Source organism: Squalius cephalus (genome assembly GCF_949319135.1).
Source record: "Squalius cephalus genome assembly, chromosome: 12".
NCBI classification, from domain to species: Eukaryota; Metazoa; Chordata; class Actinopteri; order Cypriniformes; family Leuciscidae; genus Squalius; species Squalius cephalus.
In genome coordinates this window covers 21,145,647-21,169,460 of record NC_137133.1, presented here as the reverse complement: position 1 = coordinate 21,169,460, position 23,814 = coordinate 21,145,647, and the positions used below count along the sequence as shown (strand labels likewise).

At 38.1% G+C, this 23,814-nt stretch overlaps 1 protein-coding gene across 16 annotated transcripts in view; it reads right to left on the bottom strand.

Moving 5' to 3' along the window:
* Window positions 1-23,814, bottom strand: part of nrxn3b (neurexin 3b) — an 812,755-nt gene that overhangs the window by 405,652 nt on the left and 383,289 nt on the right. For 9 of the 16 annotated variants that reach the window (XM_079888939.1, XM_079888942.1, XM_079888947.1 and 6 more), the window contains 6 exons: window positions 19,497-19,616; window positions 19,005-19,386; window positions 8,741-8,931; window positions 8,472-8,645; window positions 7,976-8,002; window positions 5,089-5,208 (listed from right to left, as the gene is read on the bottom strand). In XM_079888939.1, the coding sequence (XP_079745065.1) occupies window positions 5,089-5,208; window positions 7,976-8,002; window positions 8,472-8,645; window positions 8,741-8,931; window positions 19,005-19,386; window positions 19,497-19,616 (1,014 nt within the window). The remainder of the gene's footprint in view (window positions 1-5,088; window positions 5,209-7,975; window positions 8,003-8,471; window positions 8,646-8,740; window positions 8,932-19,004; window positions 19,387-19,496; window positions 19,617-23,814) is intronic. The other 7 variants (XM_079888949.1, XM_079888951.1, XM_079888941.1 and 4 more) reach the window with 1 other exon arrangement.

The window sequence follows — 23,814 nt, the reverse complement described above, 5'->3', positions numbered from 1 at the left end:
ATAACTGATATCATAGTTTAACACAGATAAAATCAGAGTTAAGTCTTGCTTTACGTGTTGTTCGACGAGGATTTCTTAATCGCTGCGACTTTCAATCCTGAGGAGACAAAATGCCGTGGAGTGAAGAAGAGGTGGCGTTACGAGGATTCTCAGACAGTTGAAGTGTCCAATGGAGTTAAGAGATTTGCTCTCAAGCTATTTTCAACACTTTAGATTGGTTAATAATTTGTAAAAATAACAGAACCACGTGGGGACTGACCAATAGCATTGATTTGTGAAAAAATATGAAATTGACAAAATTTGGACATACAAGGTTTCCGCCCGACAGCGACGATATATATTTATTTATATGTATATACTTACAGAAAAGATTTTTGAACGACATTGGGAGCTGTTCTCAATCCGACACGAACCACACTATGTGTCGATTGCAAGTGACGTCACTTGCAGAGGAAGCGCGGGTGTCTGAGCGTGCAGGCCTGAGAGTGCAAGTGGAGCCAGGTCTGCAGCCAGACCCTTCTCAAACAAACTCTGTTCCATTAATTTCCAATTATCACTGTAAAGCTGCTTTGAAACAATCTGTATTGTTAAAAGTGCTATATATAAAGGTGACTTGACTTGTTGTTAACATTACACGAACCAGCTCTCCTACTCTATTATGAGTCCCTGAGTATGATAAAAAATATATATATTTTACTGATTATTATTATTAGAAAATGTTTTTTAAATTCAACTAATAAAACTTAGTTTTAGTTTAATATCCCTTAAATGTGGTTAATGGACTGTTGGGAGGGTTCACATTTTGTTTCAAATTTGTTAATATAGAGACAAAGCAGGTAAACACGTGCTTGAGGACAAGTAATCTTTGATTATTTTTTTTTCCATCTGTTCTCTTAAGCTGAGAGTTTATTATTGTGGAATTTGAATTTGTGTAACAACCAGCACTAAAGCAAACACTATTTTTCGAAGGAAATCGATCAAGCACATTTGGACTGTCAGCAGGATTACAGCCAGACAATGAGATTCATTGCATTCAGTTGCTCTGAACGATTACAATGCCAACTTAAACTGATTCACTCTCCCTATGTTTCTATGATTTGTTGTGCATGTGAGTGTGTGTATGCACAATGCCTCTCAAACTCCTCATAAACAATAAACCGCGACCTTTGCGAGAGGAGGCGGGCAAATAACAGATAGAATGTGCTAATTCAATTACGCAAGTTGAGTAATTGCCTCGGTCAGTGTTGTGGATTGAGCCTATAGCTCAAACGTCCTTGGGATAAATTAAAAGCTGGGATAATGATAAAGATGGAAGGGGGAGGAGTTCACTGTAGAACAAAACAATGAATCTAGCATTTCTCTTGGAATGAATCATGCTGTTAGCAAATTTAGCTTATTAGCACGCACACACACACACACACACTGTGGCTAAGCAATGCCATGGTGTCGCAGGAGTATTGTGGTCTTCATAAATAGGTGTTGAGTTGGCTGAAGACGGTGCCCTGGAGGCTGAGGTGTCTGCTGGAGCTTAGCTGAGCGTTTCTGTTGTGTTGCTCGGCTAGCGTGATGAATACGCTGCCGTATTCACCTTCTATTCTCTACGACTTCAGCATAACACAATAGAAGGATTTATGAACACGGACAAAAAAAAAAAAAAAAAGAACACAAACAAAAACACTGCAGAAAGCTTCTGGCTCAAACAAAACGCTTTAAACCCTCCAGCTGAAATCTAGGTTACGGACTGCATCCACCATTTTTAACCACACACACACTCTTCTCATTTTCGCTCTCTCTCGCTCTCTCTGCCTGTCTGTCTACCTGATTAATCTAGGCTGTCTGTCTGTTGGACTGAGTCGGATTTGAGTTATTAAAGGCTGCTCTTCCTCCCACAAGCGCGCAGGGGCAGCGACACCCGCTAATTAGAATCACCCTCACGCAGGGTTGCTCTTTCTCTGGCCACAAACACCACTGGCCCCTGTTCTGCTGTGGAGTGTGCCGCTCTTTGGCATCGTATGGTGTGCCGTTGTGTTTCTGGATGCCAAACAGAGTAAAGACATCATATGCCCACTTACAATTTGGACTGTTTATGTCAAAAGAGAGGAGGAGGAGCTTTTGACGCGTGGTGTGTGTGAGTGTGTGCATGTGTTTGTGCATGTGTCTGTGAACATGTGTTTGGGAAAAGATGAAGACAGTGATGCAAATACAAACAGAACTGATTGCATGCTCTGGGGATCGTGTTCCAGTTTGATCCTGAACTGCATGCTAGTGTCGGCTTGACAGGCGCATTGCTGCCATCTAGATGATATGTTTGGAATAGTGCTATACCAGTTGTATACCAGTGCTATACCAGTTGGAAATTTTAAGTATGTAAGTAGGCATAAGATACTGTATACATAAAATACAGATGACATGCTACATTTGCCACAATGCACACTGTGCAGTATCCCAAAAAGCACACTGCACAGACTCTCAATGTAATGTGCTCAACTTGACCTTCTATCTCCCATGTGACAAATGAGCCATTAATAATTACAGTTTTTTCATTGCGTGTCTAGATTTCTGAAAATGTCTGGAATTTAAGTTCATTTTTACACAAAATTGAATGAAAATTTAGTTTGAAATGTAAATTGTGGAATAAGTGTGTGTGTAAAATAGTATGTAGTATACAGTGTATACTGTTAAGAAAGTAGTATTCTAGTATTACATTCGGAATGGAGCCACATTGCAACATTTTTTCCCCCCATATGTGTGCCTTGTTTTCCATAAAAAATAAAAATAAATAAAAGATATATATATATATATATATATATATATATAGATAGATAGATAGATAGATAGATAGGATATATATATATATATATATATATATATATATATATATATTCTGAATTTTAAGATTAATATATAAGATTATTATTTTTTTATTTTTTTACTACACTGGCCATTTTTTCTTTAAAAATAAAATGAAACAATCGTGAGATTTAGTGAAGAAACAGTGAGGAAGATTTTTGAAGTGCAGAATTTCATAAAAAAAAAAAAAAAAAAAAAAAAAAAAATTCTCCATTGTTCCAGAACAATAGAGCATGGTTATGCTTCATTAAGTATGGATAATTAAAATATTAATTAGTCAAGCTTAATTATGGATACAAAAAATATGCACATACAAATATACTCCAAAACCGGCAATTGCCACCTGGCAAGAAAATGTATATTTAATTTCTTATTAATGTGTTATTCCAAGAACACAAACTTTTCACTTATGAATGATCTTGGCTTTAAATGATAAGTCTACAAGGCTGTGGCACTCGCTGTAACTGCCGTGACCCTACATAGAATTGTCTCGCAAGCTCAAGAGCCCATTTGAGGGGTGAAATTGAATTTGCCTCTATGATTAGAAATGTCAGAGTGATGAAACGGCGTATAACTGCCGGAGGTTAAACATGGGAGACATCATTAAAGAAACAGAAGCCAACTTATTCTTCATTAATGGAGACAGAAAAAGAGAGGGAGAAATGAAAAGAGAGACAAGAGTTAGAGGAGAAGGATTTCTGCGTATGCTTCGCCATGTTTGAGAGGCTGCTGGGCTAATTTGACATTTGAACATTTACTGCACCTCATTACAACTGCTCACAGCCTATTAATCTGATGACTGGATAGATAGACCACACATTCCTCACTGTCATTCCACTATCTCTCACTCACTCAAAAACACTTTTACAAAAGTAGGACTTTGTTCTGAATCAGCATCCTTTGTTGTTCCTGGGGCAATATTTATATTAGCCAGTCACAGCCCTTAACCCCGCCCCTTTTAAATTAGAGGGCGATGATTCGTTTGCATGTTGTTCCAGGAACCACGAAGGATGTAAAGCCACTAACCAATGTTACTTGTTTAAATCTCATTAAGAGATTCCTTATACATTTAACAACACTAAAAAGCACAGAAACTTCAAAATCATTAATAGCACACAAAAATCAAAAACCTGAAAATGCCACACTGATACTATTGGTGCATTCGAGAATATATTCACATTTTCCTGTTTCACTATGAAACCAACACAAAGCACTTGTCAAATGGGTCTTTTTAATGGTTCAGACCCTATTACATTCAACCACTTTTTTTTTATTAGCTCAACCAATCACAGAATTTTGGCCAACAAAACAAAAACAATCATCTGCACAAAAGGACGAAAAAAAGTGACCTTGACTGTGCTAGTCAGATGCATAATTCCCGTTAACACATGCAACTGAAGCACAAAGAACATGCTATTACAATATCGTTCTCATTATAATGTTATGTATGTGAAAGTTTGGCACTGTAAAACTTGCACTTAAAGGTGCACTTGCACTTTCTGAGAAACACTGTTGATATCTGAAATCAACCCAAACAAACACACCCCTCCCGTCATTGCTCGGCCCTCAAAATGAACGAACACGCAATGCAAGAGTGGATGTCTCTTTATCATAGTTGAAGTGAATCAAAATAATGCTTAGTGAAAAATAAAAGAATAAAATAAAAATAAATAAATAAATAAAATAAAATAAAAACAAGAAAGAACAAAAAATGAACATACAATCTACAAGAGTACGTATATAAAAACATGAGTTGGTTGTTAGTCTCCAGAAGCACAGGAGCTCCAGACAAACCATGACACTCAAAACTGTCCTGTTACTACAGCTAATATCACAACAAGAGCATTTCTTGGTTCTGTGAAACACAGCAAAGCCAATGTTACTCACGTATGGAGGAGAAACAACTCAACCTCAACCGTTTTCAGGCCTTCCCGCTTCAGTCTCTCCAGCGCTGGAAAGCTTTTCTAATATTAACACAGGTCCTAAAGTTATTGTCTGATCATAACTCTTATTTTTCCAATGATATTCCTCTGACCTTTCTCTTTTGTAATATCTCTCAGCCATCTCTCTTTCTACATTTCTTCAAATGGACACGCCCCCTACTGCTGATTGGCCCGCAATAATCGTGTAGTGAAAATCTGATCCGATCGTGTTCAAATCCCCTTACCCCAGAAACTGTTTATATTTATGGATTTGATGCTACAACCAGCAGTAGGAAAGTGTAAAGGGGTCACTCACGGTCGTTGCACTGGGTGCCGGAGTACGAGGTCATGGAGCAGTCGCAGGTGAAGTTCTCCCACTGCTGGATGCACACACCCATGTTGGCGCACGAATCCTCCTGGCATGTAGTACTGGGCCCTGGCGTGGAGGAGACAGGAACAGCGTGAGTCAATGGTAATGACACATTTCAACAGGCATCTCTGTCACAGGCAGCACAGCAAGACCAGCATGCATTTAAGGTCATTCACGGGTTAGCATCAACGCTGGGTAAACAGATTCATGGTGGCGTATCCATCCTGAATACTGAACCACACTGTAGTAGTGATGGAACATTCAGACAAGCAAACAAACAAAACAAAATAAAAAATAAAATAAAAATCTGTATGTTGGTCTTGTTTCTCCAGTAAAAATATTTAAATTTCCTTAAAACAAGATAAATTAATTTAGGCAGCAGATGGATTTGGACTTTTTTTCTTGCATCATTGGCAAGTTTTGTTTGATACAGTAAAACGATTACACTTTATTTTAAGGTGTTTTATTTTACAGTGTAATTATCAGATTTAAAAGAGGCAAAAAAAATAAATAAAAATAAATAGACAATAGCTGAAGTTGTCACATTCTGTTATTGTTTCAGTTTCATTTTAATCATTGGTTACCATGATTTTTGATTACTCACACCAGTTTCTTTTTTAGTTCATTAGTTCATTCAGTTGATTATATGTTGTTGTTTGTGTTGTGTTAGCACACTGTTAGCAAAGTGTTTTTGCTTTTATGAATTATGTTGTTGGATTATTGTCTTGCTTTTGTATATTAATGTGGTGCAATTAGATCCACCTTGCCTTGCCTCATTTTCTTGCCTGATCCCACTGTGACAGAAGTATGGTAACATTTTTGTTTTGCTATTAACTAGTTGTTCATTAGTATGCATATTACTAGGACATTGGCTGTTTATTAGTACTTATAAAGCACATATTAATTCAGCATGACCATATTCTACAGTACATCTCTTAATCCTACCCAATTCCATAAACGTAACAACTACTTTACTAACTATTAATGAGGAGTAATTAGGAGGTTATTGAGGCAAATGTAATAATTAATAGTTAGTTAATAGTGAGAATTGTACCTTAATCTAAAATGATACATGAGCCAGAGAAACCTAGAAATGCAATTGACTCAAAGTTTCAAGTTTGAGAATGACATAACATAAAAAAGGTTCCTGCAAAGTTTTTTTTCTCTGACTGTGCATAATCTACTCAATATTTATGAGCTAATCCTTTGCCATTTATGTGACATTCCAACTGTTCCCACACTTCCCCCAGTAATGCTTATGATAAGGTTTATACCAACAACAAAATTTAAAATAGAGTAAGAAAAATAAACTTAACTCAAAATCTATTAACCGGAAGCATGTATTCATATCTTAAGCAAGTATACTGTTTTATGATTATGTATATATTCACAGGAAAACAAGACAAAAAAAAAAAAAAGATTAAGAATTTTTTTTTTTTTTTTTGCAGTGATGAATATCGCTGATATCTCATATATCAAATGGAAAAATCCATTTCAAGACAAAAAAACAGAAATACTGAACACTGCTAGAAAAAAAAAGAAAAAGAAAAAAAGTGCTATGCGATGTGAATACACCATCTACTAACATTTCACTTTTCAAAATGTGTTCACATTCCACACTTAATTATAGACAATTACTGAAGGAATGCAAACAATTCTGTTTACGCTCTATCCAAATTCATTCAAGCCATACTGACAATTCAATTCCAGCAGCTCAGATCACCAACAAAAGAAACCAAACAGAAAAACATGCATTCAAAACAAAGAGCGAAGGCCTGAGTACGGATGTATGAAAGTGTCCTCTGGCTGAAAGTGCTTTTATTGAGTCAGGGAAGTAATGGAAGAATTCTTTCTTTTCTCTTGCTGGTTTCCGCCTCTAATGATTCCCCTACTGAACCACTCTTGGATGCACTCAACACAATATAAATGAGTAATTGCCAAAACATCCATTAAAATGTTTCAGTAAGGGAGAGAATTGTGGCCAATTGCCGTAGAACAGCGGGACACTAGACAATGTCTTGATTTTGATGTGCCTTCAGTGGAAAGCTTTGAGCTGGAAGGTTCTTAAGGAGGATATTTATAGGGTTTGGATTTATTCTTAGTTCCCCTCAGCTACTACACGGGTCAGCGATTAAATAAATGTAGAAATGCTGCAACTTTCTATAATTTTAATGCGACAAACAGACAGACAGACAGATAGATTACAGACAGACAGACGGACAGACAGATAGATTACAGACAGACAGACGGACAGACAGATAGATTACAGACAGACAGACATATATATAGACTATATAGACAGACAGACACAGAGGATAGATAGATGATAGATACAGTAGATAGCCAGACAGACAGATGGATTATAGATAGATAGATAGATAGATAGATAGATAGATAGATAGATAGATAGATAGATAGATAGATAGATAGATAGATAGATAGATAGATAGATAGATAAATAGACAGACAGACAGATAACAGATAAATAATGTGGATAGACAGACAGACAGATAGATAGATGGACTATAGACAGACAGACAGACAGATGATAGATACAGTAGATAGACAGACAGACAGATGATAGATACAGTAGATAGACAGACAGACAGACAGACAGATAGATAGATAGATAGATAGATAGATAGATAGATAGATAGATGGATCGATAGATGGATCGATAGATAGATCGATAGATGGATCGATAGATAGATCGATAGATAGATCATGTTCTGGTGTTTTAGTATTTTGTTTTGAGGAGAAACATTAATGTTAAAGCTCAGTGCAACTTTCAGCCAGGTGCGTGTGAATGAGGTGAAAAGGTCAAACCCTCTACCTTGCAGGTCAGCTTTGGTGAAACCAACTTTGTTAGCAGGAAATTTCCGAAATAATTGGATAATAAAAAAGGGTTTGTTAGTGGAGGAAGGTCAGCCAAGAGAGAGAGGAACAATTTATGAAGGATAAAGAGAGAGTAACAGGGGTAATAATTTTAGTAAGGCGGGGATAATGATAAGTTAATTTAAATTATTTTCTACAGTTAAACAAATGTACCTCATTCAGATATTTAATAAAAAGATTGTGGATACATCATACATTAATGGTAACTACTGTTAACAGGCCTTTGGTTAAGGCGCCATCTAGTGGTTACAGAGGCTCTCAGCATATCAGCAAAACAGAAGTTCAATAAAACAATAATAAAAACTGATTAATATATATATGATTTAGAAAGACAAAAACAACATGTGTAGAGGTTAAATCAGGTTTGAACTGAATGGTTTAAACATTGTAATGTGTCACAATTGTGTTATAAAGGTGTTATGAATCACTTATACCTTCACAGCCCCGTTCGATCTGCCCGCTGCGGAACAGAGCGTCATTGATGAGGTCTGGCAGACGACCGTTGAGATCCATGGACGCTAAGCAGCCCTGGAAACCCTCGCGAGACACCACCAGCTTCGGCAGGATCTGGTACATGTTGGGCCCCAGACCGGCCACAAACAGATCACCTGCAAAGAGTGTAACAAGACAACTCCCAATACATGTTTTGATATATAAAATGTCAAACGTATAATCAAAAATGTCATAAAAAGGTCAAGCTGACCTTTCAGGTCCAGATTTTTGGCTCCGTTGACCACCTGGCTGACAGACTTGGTGTCCACCTTTAACGTGTGTGTGTTGCTGGCGTCTCGAGTGATCACCACATTGTGCCACTGGTTGTCGTTAAGAGGACTGTCGCTGTTTCCCTTCAGAAGACTTGGTCCGTTTCCCAGGTCAAACACATAGTGGATATACCTGACAAACAAACACACACACACACACACTGAGCTCCATGTCCCAAATCCATTCAAGTGCACTTCACTGAAGAACACTCAGCCTAAGTACACACTGGAGCAAACTCAGATGATCAACTGAGAGGCTTCTCTATCAGATGGCCATAAGTGGACACTCGTTTTAAAGAGGCAGAGGTTTTATATTCTGTTAGAGGACAGGCCACAGACCAAGAGGATCAAGCATTTAGATGGACAAGGCTAATCATTCATGTCACGATCCCAGCCTGTGTTTCCCTGTCTTGTGTGGACTTTTATGTTATTTCCTGTTCTGCGCCATGTTTTGTAGTCCTTTGTAGTTTTTCTTGTTGATTAGTTATTATATTATATTTTTTTATTATATTTATTATAATTATATTTTATAATTAAGTGTCCCCAACTAAGCAAGCCAGAGGCGACAGTGGCAAGGAACCCAAACTCCATCAGGTGACAGAATGAAGAAAAAGACCTAGGGAGAAACCAGGCTCAGTCTTGTTTCCCTCATCAGCCCCTTGTGTATCTTGTGTATAATGCTGCCTTCATGTGCTCTGGAAAAGATGATATTTTCCACTTGTGAACTGGTATTTACCAGTGTGTTGTGTTCAAGTACTTTTGTTGTCGTAATGTAGTACCCGCAAGGTCTGTGTCAGTAGAGTATCTTTTTTGTCTTTACAAAAAAACAAAACAAAACAAAAAACGTAAATGTGGTGCTTTCTGATGATTAAACCATAATTAAAGGTGCCTTATGCAACTTGTTCCATAATAAAATATCCAATAATAACCCTTATATGTCATCAGCTAACGTTAAAACATAGTATCTGGCAGAGTGTCAGAACTGACATTCCCCCCACTGCCTTGGTAGCCAGCATATATTGGAGTCGGGACGTTTTGGGGCGTGTACATTTGTAAGGGTGTGTGTGAGGTGATAGCCAATGACAGGCTTTGAGGGCAGGTACACTAAGAGTTACAAACACGCCCAATATGTTGTTAAAGTAATGGCGGACGCAAGCCCTACTAGCGACGGAGCTTGCCAAAAAAATAAGAAAAGAAAATATAGCAATGCAAAGAGAGCATCGGATAAAGCCCGGAGTAAAACCAGAGTAAATCTGGGTTTGGCGTTTGTCAGATGGCGGCAGATGAAGTTTGCATTTGGATTGAAGAGCGATGCAGAGTTGGCCACGTTTCTATTGGACAGGTACAGTAATGTAATACCTAATTTATCAGGTTAGCTAGTTAGTCAATGAGTGCTCTAGCTATGTACTGCTGCTAGATTGTTATTTTGCTAGATATTGAAATTATTTGTTCTTGTTAGCTGATCCTACTTTATTAAATAAAAAAAATAATAACATTGATTTAGGAGTAGGATTTATTTCTGCGAGTAGGTCAACATGAGAACTAACGTTATGCAAACGTTAGCTAGCTAAATTACGTCCAAGCAGACGTTCCTTTATTCCATGTGCTGCTGGAAAATATTGTAACAACCTAATGTTCGCAAACATTCATTGTGATCTCTGCAAAAGAGAAAGTAAAAAATATGCTTTGTGGGTTCAGGTTGGTCGACCAAACGTAATAAATTGCACGGAAGTTTTAGCTATATTTTGCCTTGTGCAAGTTGGTCAAAAGACGCATATTGTTTATCCCCTATGCCTGGTACAGTACTGGATAGTCCAGATGACGTCGTGATTAGTTGAGCTGTTTATGTTTATTCTGTTTTCCGTAGTTATGAGAAGGGCCCATCTACTTCTACCCCATCCAAACGAATGTCGGAGCATTCAACTTTTGATTCTAGTATGAAAGTTTACCTCTGGGGAATGCATATTTGTGTAACAACATTGGCTATCGAATCATTCGTCGGTGGTTTGAATTAACAAATTCAAATACTCTGTGTTGCTAAAAACATTTGTTCTTGAATACAAAAGCTGGTGCACTTTGAACTCGTGAGTGCAAATCATGCTTCGGCTCCAGCTAGTCGGCGACAAATGGACTTTTACGACACTAATTGCACCTCAGAGACATTCCAAACCCCCTTCCCCTCTCTGGACTACAGAGAGATAACGAAACTTTCTCCTGCTACGTGACATCATACACACACACACACACACACACACATACATCCCTTTGTGTTTTGAATTAGGATAGAATATCCTTTAATATAAATACAATTACATTATGCATGTGTGATTAGTTTTGCTTTATAACAGAGATGTGGTTTCGAAATGTATTCTTTAATCAATAGTGTTTTAGTTAGAGAATGTTCACTAACATTCTCTGGCAAATTGCCTTCCCCCCACCCACTTTGTTTTATTGCCTAACGGAATGTCAAGCAACGGAGCTTTTAGGAGTGGAGCAGAATTAAAGTGTTAATCTTTCCTCCTACTTAAATTCTACATTTTCTAGATGTATAACCACTAAAGAAATGTAAACATGGATGTAATTTCCCATCTCATAATTTTTCTTTTACGTGGTGTAGTTTGTGTATCCTGGTAAACTTTGGTAATAAGGTTAGACAAATCAGGTGTGTACCGTGTTTAGTTCCTTAAGTTTCATCTCCATTTGTAGCTAGTGTACAACACATTTTGGGTAAACCTTATTTCTAGCCATGTAACTTTAAAATGTTTTTAATTACGCATATCTTATGTAACTTGGTGTTCCTAAAATCTTCCTATGACAAGTTTCATATCTCTGAAATTCTCTCAATCTAACGGAGTCGAATTCCGATAGCAGAATGAAGTAATATGCATTATTTTACACTTTTTCATATTTTGGGAGCCGAACAGCTCAAAGCCCATCTCCTCATGACTCATTCGAGTGGGCGTTGCCCCCGAGACAAAGAACTTTTCCCGCTTCAGATCTTTGGACGTTCATTGGTTGTTCGCGCGAACAGAGGCGTCAACCCATCTTTTTCCATAAAAGACCAACTCAGAGAGTTCTTGAGTGAGCACTTTTACGAACCCGCTTCATCAGCGAGAAGACCCATATAGCTCCCGTTTAGGGAGCATTCATTCATCGTTTCCGTGAATGAATTTTTCTTTTATTTTCTTTAAGTCTTTTCTTTATTTTCGTATTCGGACTCAGCGAAGCAAACGCAGCAAGCAACTTCAACTCAAAGAAAAAGACTCTTTTGAAAATCCCGCGGCCGCGCACACCGAAGCAAGCCCTGCTTTCTTAAAGAAACACACACAGCTGCTCTTAGGACACACGCACGAACTCGGCGTTCTTCAGCAACAAAGAGAACCATTTTGCAAGATAAGTTTATTGAACTTTTAAGGTGATTTGATTCCTTGTTGTCTCTCGAGGTTACCCTGCCTGTGACTTTGCCTAACTGTGATCGATCTTTGATCGCACATGTTAGTTTCACTTTCTCTCATCTCTCTCATTGTCCGATCTCTCTCTCTCTCTCTCTCTCTCTCTCTCTCTCTCTCTCTCTCTCTCTCTCTCTCATGTTCGTTACTCGTTTAGTCTTGTATTTTGTTTACGTGTCCTGTACATACATATTTACTCGTGTAAACTGTAGTATTTTTGTATTCATTAGTTCAATGTATTAGTCCAATTATTAAAAAATCATTATATCCTAGATTGTCTCTGTATAAGTGTTCATTTTACAAGTCAATGAAACGAAGATCAAGCTACGCTTTACAAATGCGCTACTGTTAAGTAACCTACATTTTATAAGAACAAGAAAGTAATTTCCATGGCGAGAAAATATAGCTTTCTTCGAATTATAAGAAAGAGATAATTTTGTTGAGAAGTTGATGGAATTAATTTTACGACCAGTTTGCGGGACAAACAACTGTTTAATTAATACATTAATTTCCCTTAAAATTATTCTGATTAATTGATCTGAAAGAGGGACCTTTTGGTATATTAATGATTGAATTATAATTCATTGTAGTTGAACATTGATGTATACGAATGGGTCTAAATTTCAGCTTCAATAATTTATTAATATTGTAAGAATATAGATGAATCAACCCGATTCATAATTTTGATTCCCTATAATCATTTGAGCTAAGTCATATTCTTTACATTTGATATTGCTCGCACAGGTTGCACACCAGTCTCTACCCTACCGTCTCAGCTGTGTAACTCTGATGGTCTGTCTGACTGCAGCCTGCAAGCAAAAAGTGTCTCCGCCTACTGGGAAGCAAAGCTGTCAATCAAACTCCGTTAGTAACCGTTACCAGTGTAATTCAACTAATTGCCTATAGGTGGCTCCAAGTTGCATAAGGCACCTTTAATAATAAAAAATAATAAAACGACATAAAATGATTAAATATGAACCAAGGAAATTGCAGCGAAGTTGAAAATTGAGTGTTAACGCATTATATTACAATTGTTAATGACACAACATTGTATAGGCTACAAAAACTATCTGCTAACAGTATTCACGACTCTTGCGTTGCTCTCCGCCATTTTGAAAAGGTCAAAGGTTATCTCATCTTGGCAACTCGTGCATCAAAATATTCTACAAGTTGCCCAGTGGAAAATACCACATGAGGGGGTGTTCATGTGCATTTTCCACGTCGGCTTTTGGTATTTACCATAATTACCATAGCACGTGAAGGCACCATAAATACTACCCCAGTGTTTCTCGTGTTCTTTGTCTGAAGCAAGTAAAACAAACAGTGAATTTGCCAAATCCATAAAAATTTGACCTGGTTTAAATAAGTGTGAGGACCTAAAAGTGTGGCGTACAGCAATGGGTAAATTCACATAGGCAAATTTGTCTCTAAAATTCTTTCACTCTAAACTGCTTTAATTTGAAGCGAGAGATACAGGGGGAGTGGCTTTATTGCATCAGATACACGTCACTGTACACTGAAGGTCCAGTTCACTGTACTGATTGGTCTCAAACCCAGAATAAAACCCGCTAAAAAACAAAGTTTGCTCAAACTAATCTAAGACTTGCCTGGGGAGCAATTGAAAGCGGCTTCATGCAACGGGCAACTGGTGTTGGCCTTATGTGGATGTACGGTGTTTGTTTTAGTTCCTGTTGTTTTGATTTATCTTGTTCCGGCCTAGATTTACTTCTGTTATCATGTTTTAATAAACCATCTGCTGCATTTGGATCCAACATCCTGTTTTTACTAAAACAGTCACCATTACAGTGGGACTCAATTTTATCCAACCTTGATTTTATTAAATAAAGAAGGTTTGATTATATTGGGTCAACATTATTTTTCCTCTGCCTGCACAGTCCTGGTTACATATACATTTAAAAAAAAAAAAAAAACTTTCCGAAGCATAACAATTTTAGTACTTTGATGAAAGATTGTCAAAACAAATCAAAGGTATTTTTCTTCAGAATGTTTGCTGATGATTTGTGCACAATATGATAGACAGTAAACTAAAACATTTAGATTTTATGAAGACGATTTATGTAAGTTTTACTTTTTGATGATTCTTTCCGCTAACTTGGTCTAATGAATTATATTTTAAACCTATTTGGTATTAGTAACAGAGAGAGACCAACATGTATGCTTAAAGTACAGCTCAATAGGGTTGGCTGATTCCAGAACTTTTTGAATCGATTCTGTTTTCAGTTTTTTCATCCATATTAATCAAGTCAATTTTAGACTTTTTTTTAAACATCTTATTACAAGTCTGAGATCCCTCTGGAAGCTAAGGTGAAATCCTCTGTAATATAACATTTGCAACAATTGAATGGTCTTTTGTTCACTTAACTCTCGTATCATTTTGATCAATCGTTTTTAAATCTGTTTTAACTCAGTGCTGATATGGTGTTTTGGTCATCAGTATTATTTCTCTCACTCACTGGTCGCCATTTGCTGATGAGAGCAAATCTGTTTGGAGAACAGATTTAAAAGATTTGTGTCACTAAGCTGAAACAAAATCCTAGCTTTTCCTCCTACTAATGTAATGACGTATATTACAGCAAGACTCAATGAATGAATCAGTCAGTGAACATGAACAAATCATTTCAGTGAACATATTCAAAAGATATGCATCATTGGAATGAATCAATTTCCTCAACATTAGCTATTCAAGGTCTTCTGGGCCATGTAGTAGTTTGATAATCTGGGGCCGTGTTCACAGAACATTTTATCTTACCACTAAGAATTCCTATTCCCAGCCAGGGAAACGGGGAAAACTCTGGTCCCGATCCGATCGGAGAGCACGCTAAATATGCTTATTTTACTCCTTTACTGTTCAATCATTTTTAAGTGTGAACTCGTGAAATAACTGCCACAGGTAATATGACATTATTTTCTTATATATTTATTAAAGATTTATTTTTGGCGCTTTTGCCTTTTTATTATGATAGGACAGTGAGTAGACAGGAAGTGAAGTGGAAGAGAGAAAGGGGGGATGGGATTGGGAAAGGTCTACGAGCTGGAACTCGAACTCGGGTCACCAGAGCTACCCACAAGGCTATCGGGCCAAACTTGATGTTTTATTCTTCATCATTCAATGCATTTTTCCTGTACATAAATTAACTTTAATGTTATGTCATCGCAGATTAAAATCTATAAATCAAAATATTGAATGCATTTAATCTAGTAGAGATTAGAATCTGGATGCAGAATAACTTCCTGGAATTGAACAGCTCCAAAACTAAACTGATGCTTATTGGTACAGTGGCGGCTACTCGCAAGGGGGGAGGGGGAGGGATCGGGATCGGGGGCGAGGCAGGCCAGAATCGACTCCATGCTGTCTCCGTCAAAATATTATTAATAAATATTCGAAAATATTCGAATATTAATATTAATAAGCAAACGAACTTCGAATATGATTTTTGGGCAAAAGTCAAAGCCCTAATATATATATACAGTATATAAAATTTGGATTTCATACATTCATTTCTTATTCAAACAAAATCCTGTTATCCAGCCATCTCCTCCCTTCTTAAGTTACCGGCCATTCAGAACTTCTACTAGCCAAAAAAATAAAAAAATAAAAAAATAATAATAATAATTATATATATATATATATATATATATATATATATATATATATATATATATATATATATATATACAGTCATGGTCAAAATTGATGGCACCCCTGATAAATATGATAAAAAATGGCTGTAAAAAATAAATCTGCATCGTTTATCCTTTTGATCTTTCCTTCAAAAAATTTGCAAAAATCTAACCTTTCATTGAAGTAAAAGAATTTAAATTGGGGGGTAAATCACATTATGAAATAAATGTTTTTCTCCAAAACACGCTGGCCATAATTGTTGGCACCCCTAGAATTTTTTATGAGAAAAATATCTCTGAAGTATATTCCCATTAATATTTACATTTTTAAGCACACCAGGGTGACTAGGAACATAAAATTGTCCAGCTATGACTTCTTGTTTCACAGGATTTTAAATATGAGGAAACACAAAGGCCAAATTCCCTTCATCATCCATCACAATGAGTAAAACCAAAGAATATAGTTCTGATGTGCAGCAAAAGATTGTTGAGCATCACAAAATAGAAAGTGGCTGTAAGAAAATATCTAAAGAATTGAAAATCCCCATTTTGACCATCAGGGCAATAATTAAGAAGTTATAATCAACTAAAGATGTTACGAATCTGCCAGGAAGAGGACGTGTGTCTATATTGTCTTAATGCACAGTGAGGAGGAGAGTTTGAGTGGCCAAAGACTCTTCAAGGATCACAGATGGAGAATTGCAGAGATTAGTTGAGTCTTGGGTGTCAGAAAGCCTATAAAAAAAAAGATCAAACAACCCCTACATCACCACATGTTGTTTGGGAGGGTTTCAAGAAAAATCCTCCTCGCTCCTCCAAAAACAAACTCCAGCATATTCAGTGGTCAGACACGACTGGAACTTCAAAAGGGACCGGATTCTGTGGTCAGATGAAACAAAAAAAAGGGCTTTTTGGCAGCAAACCCAGCAGATGTGTTTGGTGCAAACCAGGGATGAAGAGTACCCCATGCCTACGGTTAAATATACTGCTGGATCTTATATGTTGTGGGCCTATTTATTTGCTGGAGGTCCTGGACATCTTATTCAGATACATGGTATTATGGATTCTAGCAAATACAGTACAAACAGATAAAAAATCAAAACCTGACGGCCTCTGCTAGAAATCTTATAATGGGCCGTGGTTGGATCTTCCATCAGGACAACGGTCCAAAACAAACATCAAAATCAACACAAAAATGGGTAACTGAGCACAAAATGAAGCATCTGCCATGACCGTCCAGTCCCCTAAACTGAACCATTAAACTGAAAGTATTTAATAACAGGGTGCCAACAATTATGGCCAGCGTGTTTTGGAGAAAAACATTTATTTTATAATGTGATTTACCCCCACTTTCAGTTCTTTTACTTCAATGAAAGGTTAGATTTTTGTGAATTTTTTTAATGAAAGATCAAAAGGATAAACAATGCAGATTTATTTTTTATAGCCATTTTTTATCATATTTATCAGGGGTGCCATCAATTTTGACCATGACTGTATACACATATATATATATATATATATATATATAACATTTGGATTTCATACATTCATTTCTTATTCAAACAAAATCCTGTTATCCAGCCATCTCCTACAGTCAGTACAAAGAACATCAAAAAATGTAGGATGCTGGAAAATAACAATGTCTTTTTGTTAACCAAATGCTTTTTTTCAAGCGCGCTGTTTTTTGTTGCGTAGTGATGGTTATGTTCAAGTAAGCCAGATATGAGCAGATTCTGCACAATTCGCTGTATTTAATATACAGTCTCATGATGACTCACGAGTTGAGTATTTGCGTTAAATCAGTGCAGATTTGTCTTACACGAACTTCCACGAAGTGAGTAAACATAAAAAGTAACATGCCAAATTGGCTAGTGATTTGACAGTGTTACCCACCCCAGTTGATTTTTACCCGCATTTGGTGGGTTGGCGGGTGTTAATTTCAAACCCTGACAGGAACATTGCACGACTTAGAACTTTTCTCTCTTTTGCTGATGCAGAAAGGCTTATACTGTACATGCCTTCATTACGTTTAGGTTAGATTTTTGTAATGCCTTGTTCTCTGGCCTTCCAGCTAAATCTCTAAGCAAGCTACAGTATATTCAAAATTCTGCTGCTCATGTGCTATTAATGGTAGGATTGATTTTAAAATTCTAGTTTGAACATATAAAGCACTACATTAGACTGCACCAGCTATCTTTGCAATCATATTAGTGTAATTATACACTCCTTTTTCATCTCCGTTCTGCCAACTCTCTTTTACTTCATCAGCCTTCATGTTAACTTAAGATCGTGGGGGAAAGAGCTTTTTCATTTAAAGCCCCCAGGTTATGGAATGAGCTCCCTCTCACCATCAGAAATGCATCAACTTTGGAACACTTTAAAAAGTTGGTTAAGACACAGTTATTTAAAGTTGTATTTAATTTACTTTTGTATTCTTCTTACTGTTGCTTTTTGTTTTATTTTACTACTTTGGGTTTAGTGCCGGGGACACACTTAACGACTAGCTGAAACATTCTAAGACTGAACTGAACACTTACAGACCGTTTCCAACGACTGCAGCAGATTTTAAACTCTGACTGTGAACACTGACTGAACGCAACTGTCTCTGGCGCGTTTTGGCATGATCAGTCGTAAGTATCAAATTACATTCATAATCGGCCTTACAGTCATTAAGTGTGTCCCCGTCTTAAGAAAAGCGCATTATAAAAATTCATTATTAACATTATTATATTATATTATATTATATTATAGTTTGTGATTTAGTGACTTAAGAGTCCTCTTATCTACCTCTAACTTTTCACAGATTTAGCTCTAAAATGGTTTGTGAAATACTCTTAGAGCAAAAATTTAGGAGTCCAAAAAAATGGGACTGACAAGCCCATAATTTTTAAGAGTGTCTCCTAAATCAGCAAGTTAGGAGCTACTTTTAGCCTTAAGATGTTTTGTGAATAAGGCCCCTGGATTCTATAAAATGAGCACACTTTTAGCCATGTTCCTCCCAACTCCTCAGAATGGATTCTTTATGGGATAGATTCCCAGCCTTACCTGTCAACCTCAATAAAATAGCCATATAAAAACTGGAAATTGGTACTTTGAACCCTCTTCTTCCACTCACCCTTTGACAAGCTCCACGGCAATAAAATCATTCCCGTCTCCACTGTTGAAGAGAATGAATCCGTCACCCGAGGTGGTTTTGAACTGAAAGAACAGGTGCATGGTGCTATATGCCTGGAGGGTAGCAAGACCCAGATAGCTTCCTTTGGTCTTGAAGGTAACAGGATCGGCCACAATGGAGCGCATGCCAAAACGAGCATTTAGCTCACAGAAGTCGATGTCCCCATTCTTGCACATGTCGATGTAGAAAAGGCCGTTGAACTTCAGGCCTTGCAGGTGACCAATGAAGTTGGATGGAGCCGTGGAGGCAAAGCGCCGTTCTGTCAGAATCCCGGTCTCAATGTTACTGAACTCCAGCCGAGTGTGGTCACCATTCATCTGACCTGTGAAAGAAGAGTAGGAAGTCTTGGTAAAGTGATTAGTAAGTGATGGACTAATGCATTATATAGGGGGCAGATACTTATGGTCTGTTAAGTTTATACTGCATTCGTACCTTCTGCCACATCATCATCCACCATGAGTTTGAGGTTTTTACCCCGCCGCATCACTCTGACTGAGTGCCAATCATTGTCATTCACTTTCTGGCCAGCATACAATGTCTCTGGGCCTTTACCTGAGAATGATGTGTGTCAGTTAGTGTTTACACACACTAGCATTGCAAATCAAATTTCTGGCTTCTCATCATTTTAATAAATCATACCATGTGTAAAGGTCACACACTCATATGTGAGAAAAAAAAAAAAAAATTGGTATGCATTTTCAAACTTCTGTCATAAAGATGATAGACCACAAAAATATTTTAAGTGAGGTACATTGAGAAAGTCAATAATTCAGTGATAAGTCAGTTAAGTATCAAATCAACTATTTAAACTGCTGTTACTCAAAAAAGGTGAAAACATGAAACAAAACCAAAGTATGGCTGAGGTATGTGTGGAACAGCATATCCATTCTGCAGAAATGTTAAAGGGTTAGCACACCCCAAAAAATTTAATTATCCTATAATTTACTCACCCTCAAGTCAGCCAAACACAATCAGAGTTATATTAAAAAAAATATCCTGGCTCTTCCAATCTGAAAGAAGAAAGTCATATACACCTAGGATGGCTTGAGGGTGAGTAAATTATGGGATACTTTTCATTTTTGGGTGAACTAACCCTTTAAGTATACTAGTATGCTAGTAATCTGTAGTGCTATGTGCCCTATATGTGCTATATGCTAGTAATCCACTCCAAACGTAGAAGTAGGTATTTATTTTTTAAGAGTGCACTCATACAAATATACTAATAAAGATTGAGTAGAATTAGTCCAAAGCACTGATTGTTGTACAGATTTATTTGGCACCATTAACATAAGCTGCTCAAATATATAGATTTTTCAGACTTCAAATTATCGAGCATGAGGCAAAGTGCCCCTCTAAATGCACTGTAGAATTAAAATGGTTAATCAGCACTGTATTACCTCTTTCTTTACATCCATTGTGCTTTTAATTGGAGAATTAGCTTAATAAACAACAACCTTTAATTGAAACAAGCTCTACAAAGACGACTCTCTAAATGACCTGCCCTGTGTGTTTATACACATCTACACAAGTTTAGAGTTTTTATAGTTATTTAAGTTAGTTTAAGGTTGATGGTGACGTAACACTTGAGCAATAATGGTAATTAAATTACACCACATTAAGATTACTTTATAGCAAATTACTTTAATTTAGCAATACATTTGTTTTTCTCTGTCATTTATAGAGACACAAAGTCTTTTCCCTTCATTATGACAATTATACTTAATAGTGAACAAATGTCTTCAATGAGACCTCCTCAGATGTGAATGTGACTCAATGGATGATTTGGTGCTCTGAAGCCACAAGCGAAGGAAGACTAGGAAGACTATTTTGATTCACACAGAACACTATCGAACTGTTACTCAGTGGAGTGTTACAATGACTGCAGACTAAGATTGTCATGATTCCTGTCTTGTGTTCCCCTTGTCTTGTGTGGATTTTTAATTCCTGTCCTGTGCCATGTTTTGTAGTCCTTTGTAGTTTTTCTCGTTTATTAGTCTCCCAGGTGTTTCTAATTAGCCCCGCCCCCTTGTTATCTTGTTTAGCTTGTTTGCCTGTGTATATTAACCTCTGTGCTTCAGTTGTTGTTTGTCGGTTGTTGTACTGTAGCTGTTTCCTGTCCTGAGTTCTGTTTGTTCTATGCTTGCATATGGATTCTCTCTCCGCTTCATTCCTGCCTCTTCATAACAGAACGACCGACCAAACGATGAATCCAGCAGCTTTAAATGGTAATCTCCAGCCAAGTAGGCGTCTACGCCTGGTTCTTATCCCCAGGATGCCTGCTGCCACATCTGCCGAGCCGGAGCTTCTTCGCGTCATGCATGCAAAGCCTGAGTCTCTTCGCGTCATGCCTGCAAAGCCTGAGTCTCTTCGCGTCATGCCTGCAAAGCTTGAGTCTCTTCACGTCATGCCTGCCGAGCCTGGGTCTCTTCACGTCATGTCTGCAGAGACCGTTCACGTCACGTCTGCTGATCCAGAGACTGTTCACGTCACGTCTGCTGATCCAGAGACTGTTCACGTCACTTCTGCCGATCCAGAGACTGTTCACGTCACGTCTGCCGATCCAGAGACTGTTCACGTCACGTCTGCCGATCCAGAGACTGTTCACGCCACGTCTGCCGATCCAGAGACTGTTCACGTCTGCCGATCCAGAGACTGTTCACGTCACGTCTGCCGATCCAGAGACTGTTCACGCCACGTCTGCCGATCCAGAGACTGTTCACGTCTGCCGATCCAGAGACTGTTCACGTCACGTCTGCCGATCCAGAGACTGTTCACGTCACGTCTGCCGATCCAGAGACTGTTCACGTCACGTCTGCCGATCCAGACGGTTCAGTCGTCTCTGGGTCGTCTCCGCCCTGGCCGCCTGAAGGTTCGTCTCCTCCCTGGCCGCCTGAAGGGTCGTCTCCTCCCTGGCCTCCTGAACCGTCTGCTCCGCCCTGGTCGCCTGCACTTCCTGCTCCGCCCTGGTCGTCTGCACTGCCTGCTCCGCCCTGGTCGTCTGCACTGCCTGCTCCGCCCTGGTCGTCTGCACTGCCTGCTCCGCCCTGGTCGCCTGCACTTCCTGCTCCGCCCTGGTCGTCTGCACTGCCTGCTCCGCCCTGGTCGCCTGCACTTCCTGCTCCGCCCTGGTCGTCTGCACTGCCTGCTCCGCCCTGGTCGTCTGCACTGCCTGCTCCGCCCTGGTCGTCTGCACTGCCTGCTCCGCCCTGGTCGTCTGCACTGCCTGCTCCGCCCTGGTAGTCTGCACTGCCTGCTCCGCCCTGGTCGCCTGCACTGCCTGCTCCACCCTGGCCTCCCGTCTTGCCGCAATCTCCAGGCCCTCTTCCGCTCCACGGGCCTGGTCCTCCACCCCAGCTCCGGGTCCGCCTCCGCTCCACCACCCTCCTGGACTGTTTTGCTGAGGAGCGTCTGGAATCCGCTCGTTAAGTGGGGGGCTATGTCATGATTCCTGTCTTGTGTTCCCCTTGTCTTGTGTGGATTTTTATTTCCTGTCCTGTGCCATGTTTTGTAGTCCTTTGTAGTTTTTCTCGTTTATTAGTCTCCCAGGTGTTTCTAATTAGCCCCGCCCCCTTGTTATCTTGTTTAGCTTGTTTGCCTGTGTATATTAACCTCAGTTGTTGTTTGTCGGTCGTTGTAGCTGTTTCCTGTCCTGAGTTCCGTGTTCTGTTTGTTCTATTAAAGTATGCTTTCATATGGATTCTCTCTCCGCTTCATTCCTGCCTCTTCATAACAAAGATAGTCTGCCTTGTTTCTAAACTTATTTTTCACATGTTCTCTATAGATTTAAAAATAAAATAAAACATCTGTAGTGTCATGTCATGAACCAAGCAAAACAGCTTTAAAAACGGAATAATGTTACAACATTTGATTAGAGCAAAATAAATAAATACAATAAAAAATAATAATAATTTAAAAAAAATGTGGTAACACTTTACAATAAGGTTCATTAGTTAATGTATTAACTAACATGAACTAACCATGAGAAATATATTTGTTACTGTATTTGTACTGTATAATCTTTGTTAATTTTAGTTAATATAAATACAGTTGTTCATTGTTTGTTCATGTTACTTCACAGTGCATTAACTTATGTTAACAAATACAACTTTTGACTTTAATAATGCATAAGTAAATACTGAAATTAACATCCACAAAGATTAATAAATTTTGCAAAAGTGCAGTTTTAGTTCATGTTAACAAATGTAGTTAAGTAGGGATAATGTACATCCAGCTGGTTGCTCTCTAAAAATAAACCCCCGACAGGGTGATGAGGGGGCTGGGGGATTCCATCAACAACCGGCTGGATGTACATTCTCCCGCTTGTTACACGGTACTTGCCACATAAGTAAATAATTAGACACAAAATATTGATCTGAGTCTAAGAATTTTATTAGCACTTTAAACGCGAAGCTTCCGCAAAGAAAGCAGTTGCTAGCGCAGCAAGTTCAAACTAGACAGACATTTAAGAGATACGGTATAGTCATACCGCTTATTCCACAGCATTTTACTACATAAATAATTATGGAGATGAGAGATATTGATTTCAGATTAAACTCTTTTAAAATCATACCTGTTTGTATCTCATAATCCAACAGTGTACAAAACAATAGTCACAAAATGGCAGCAGCTGCGCTTGTATGAAACAAGAGAGAGCGAGTCCACGATAATGGATGGCATAATTAAATAACTGTATATAAAATATTGATTCGACTGAGTTTTAATATTTTATTAGTTCACCAAATGTAAAATT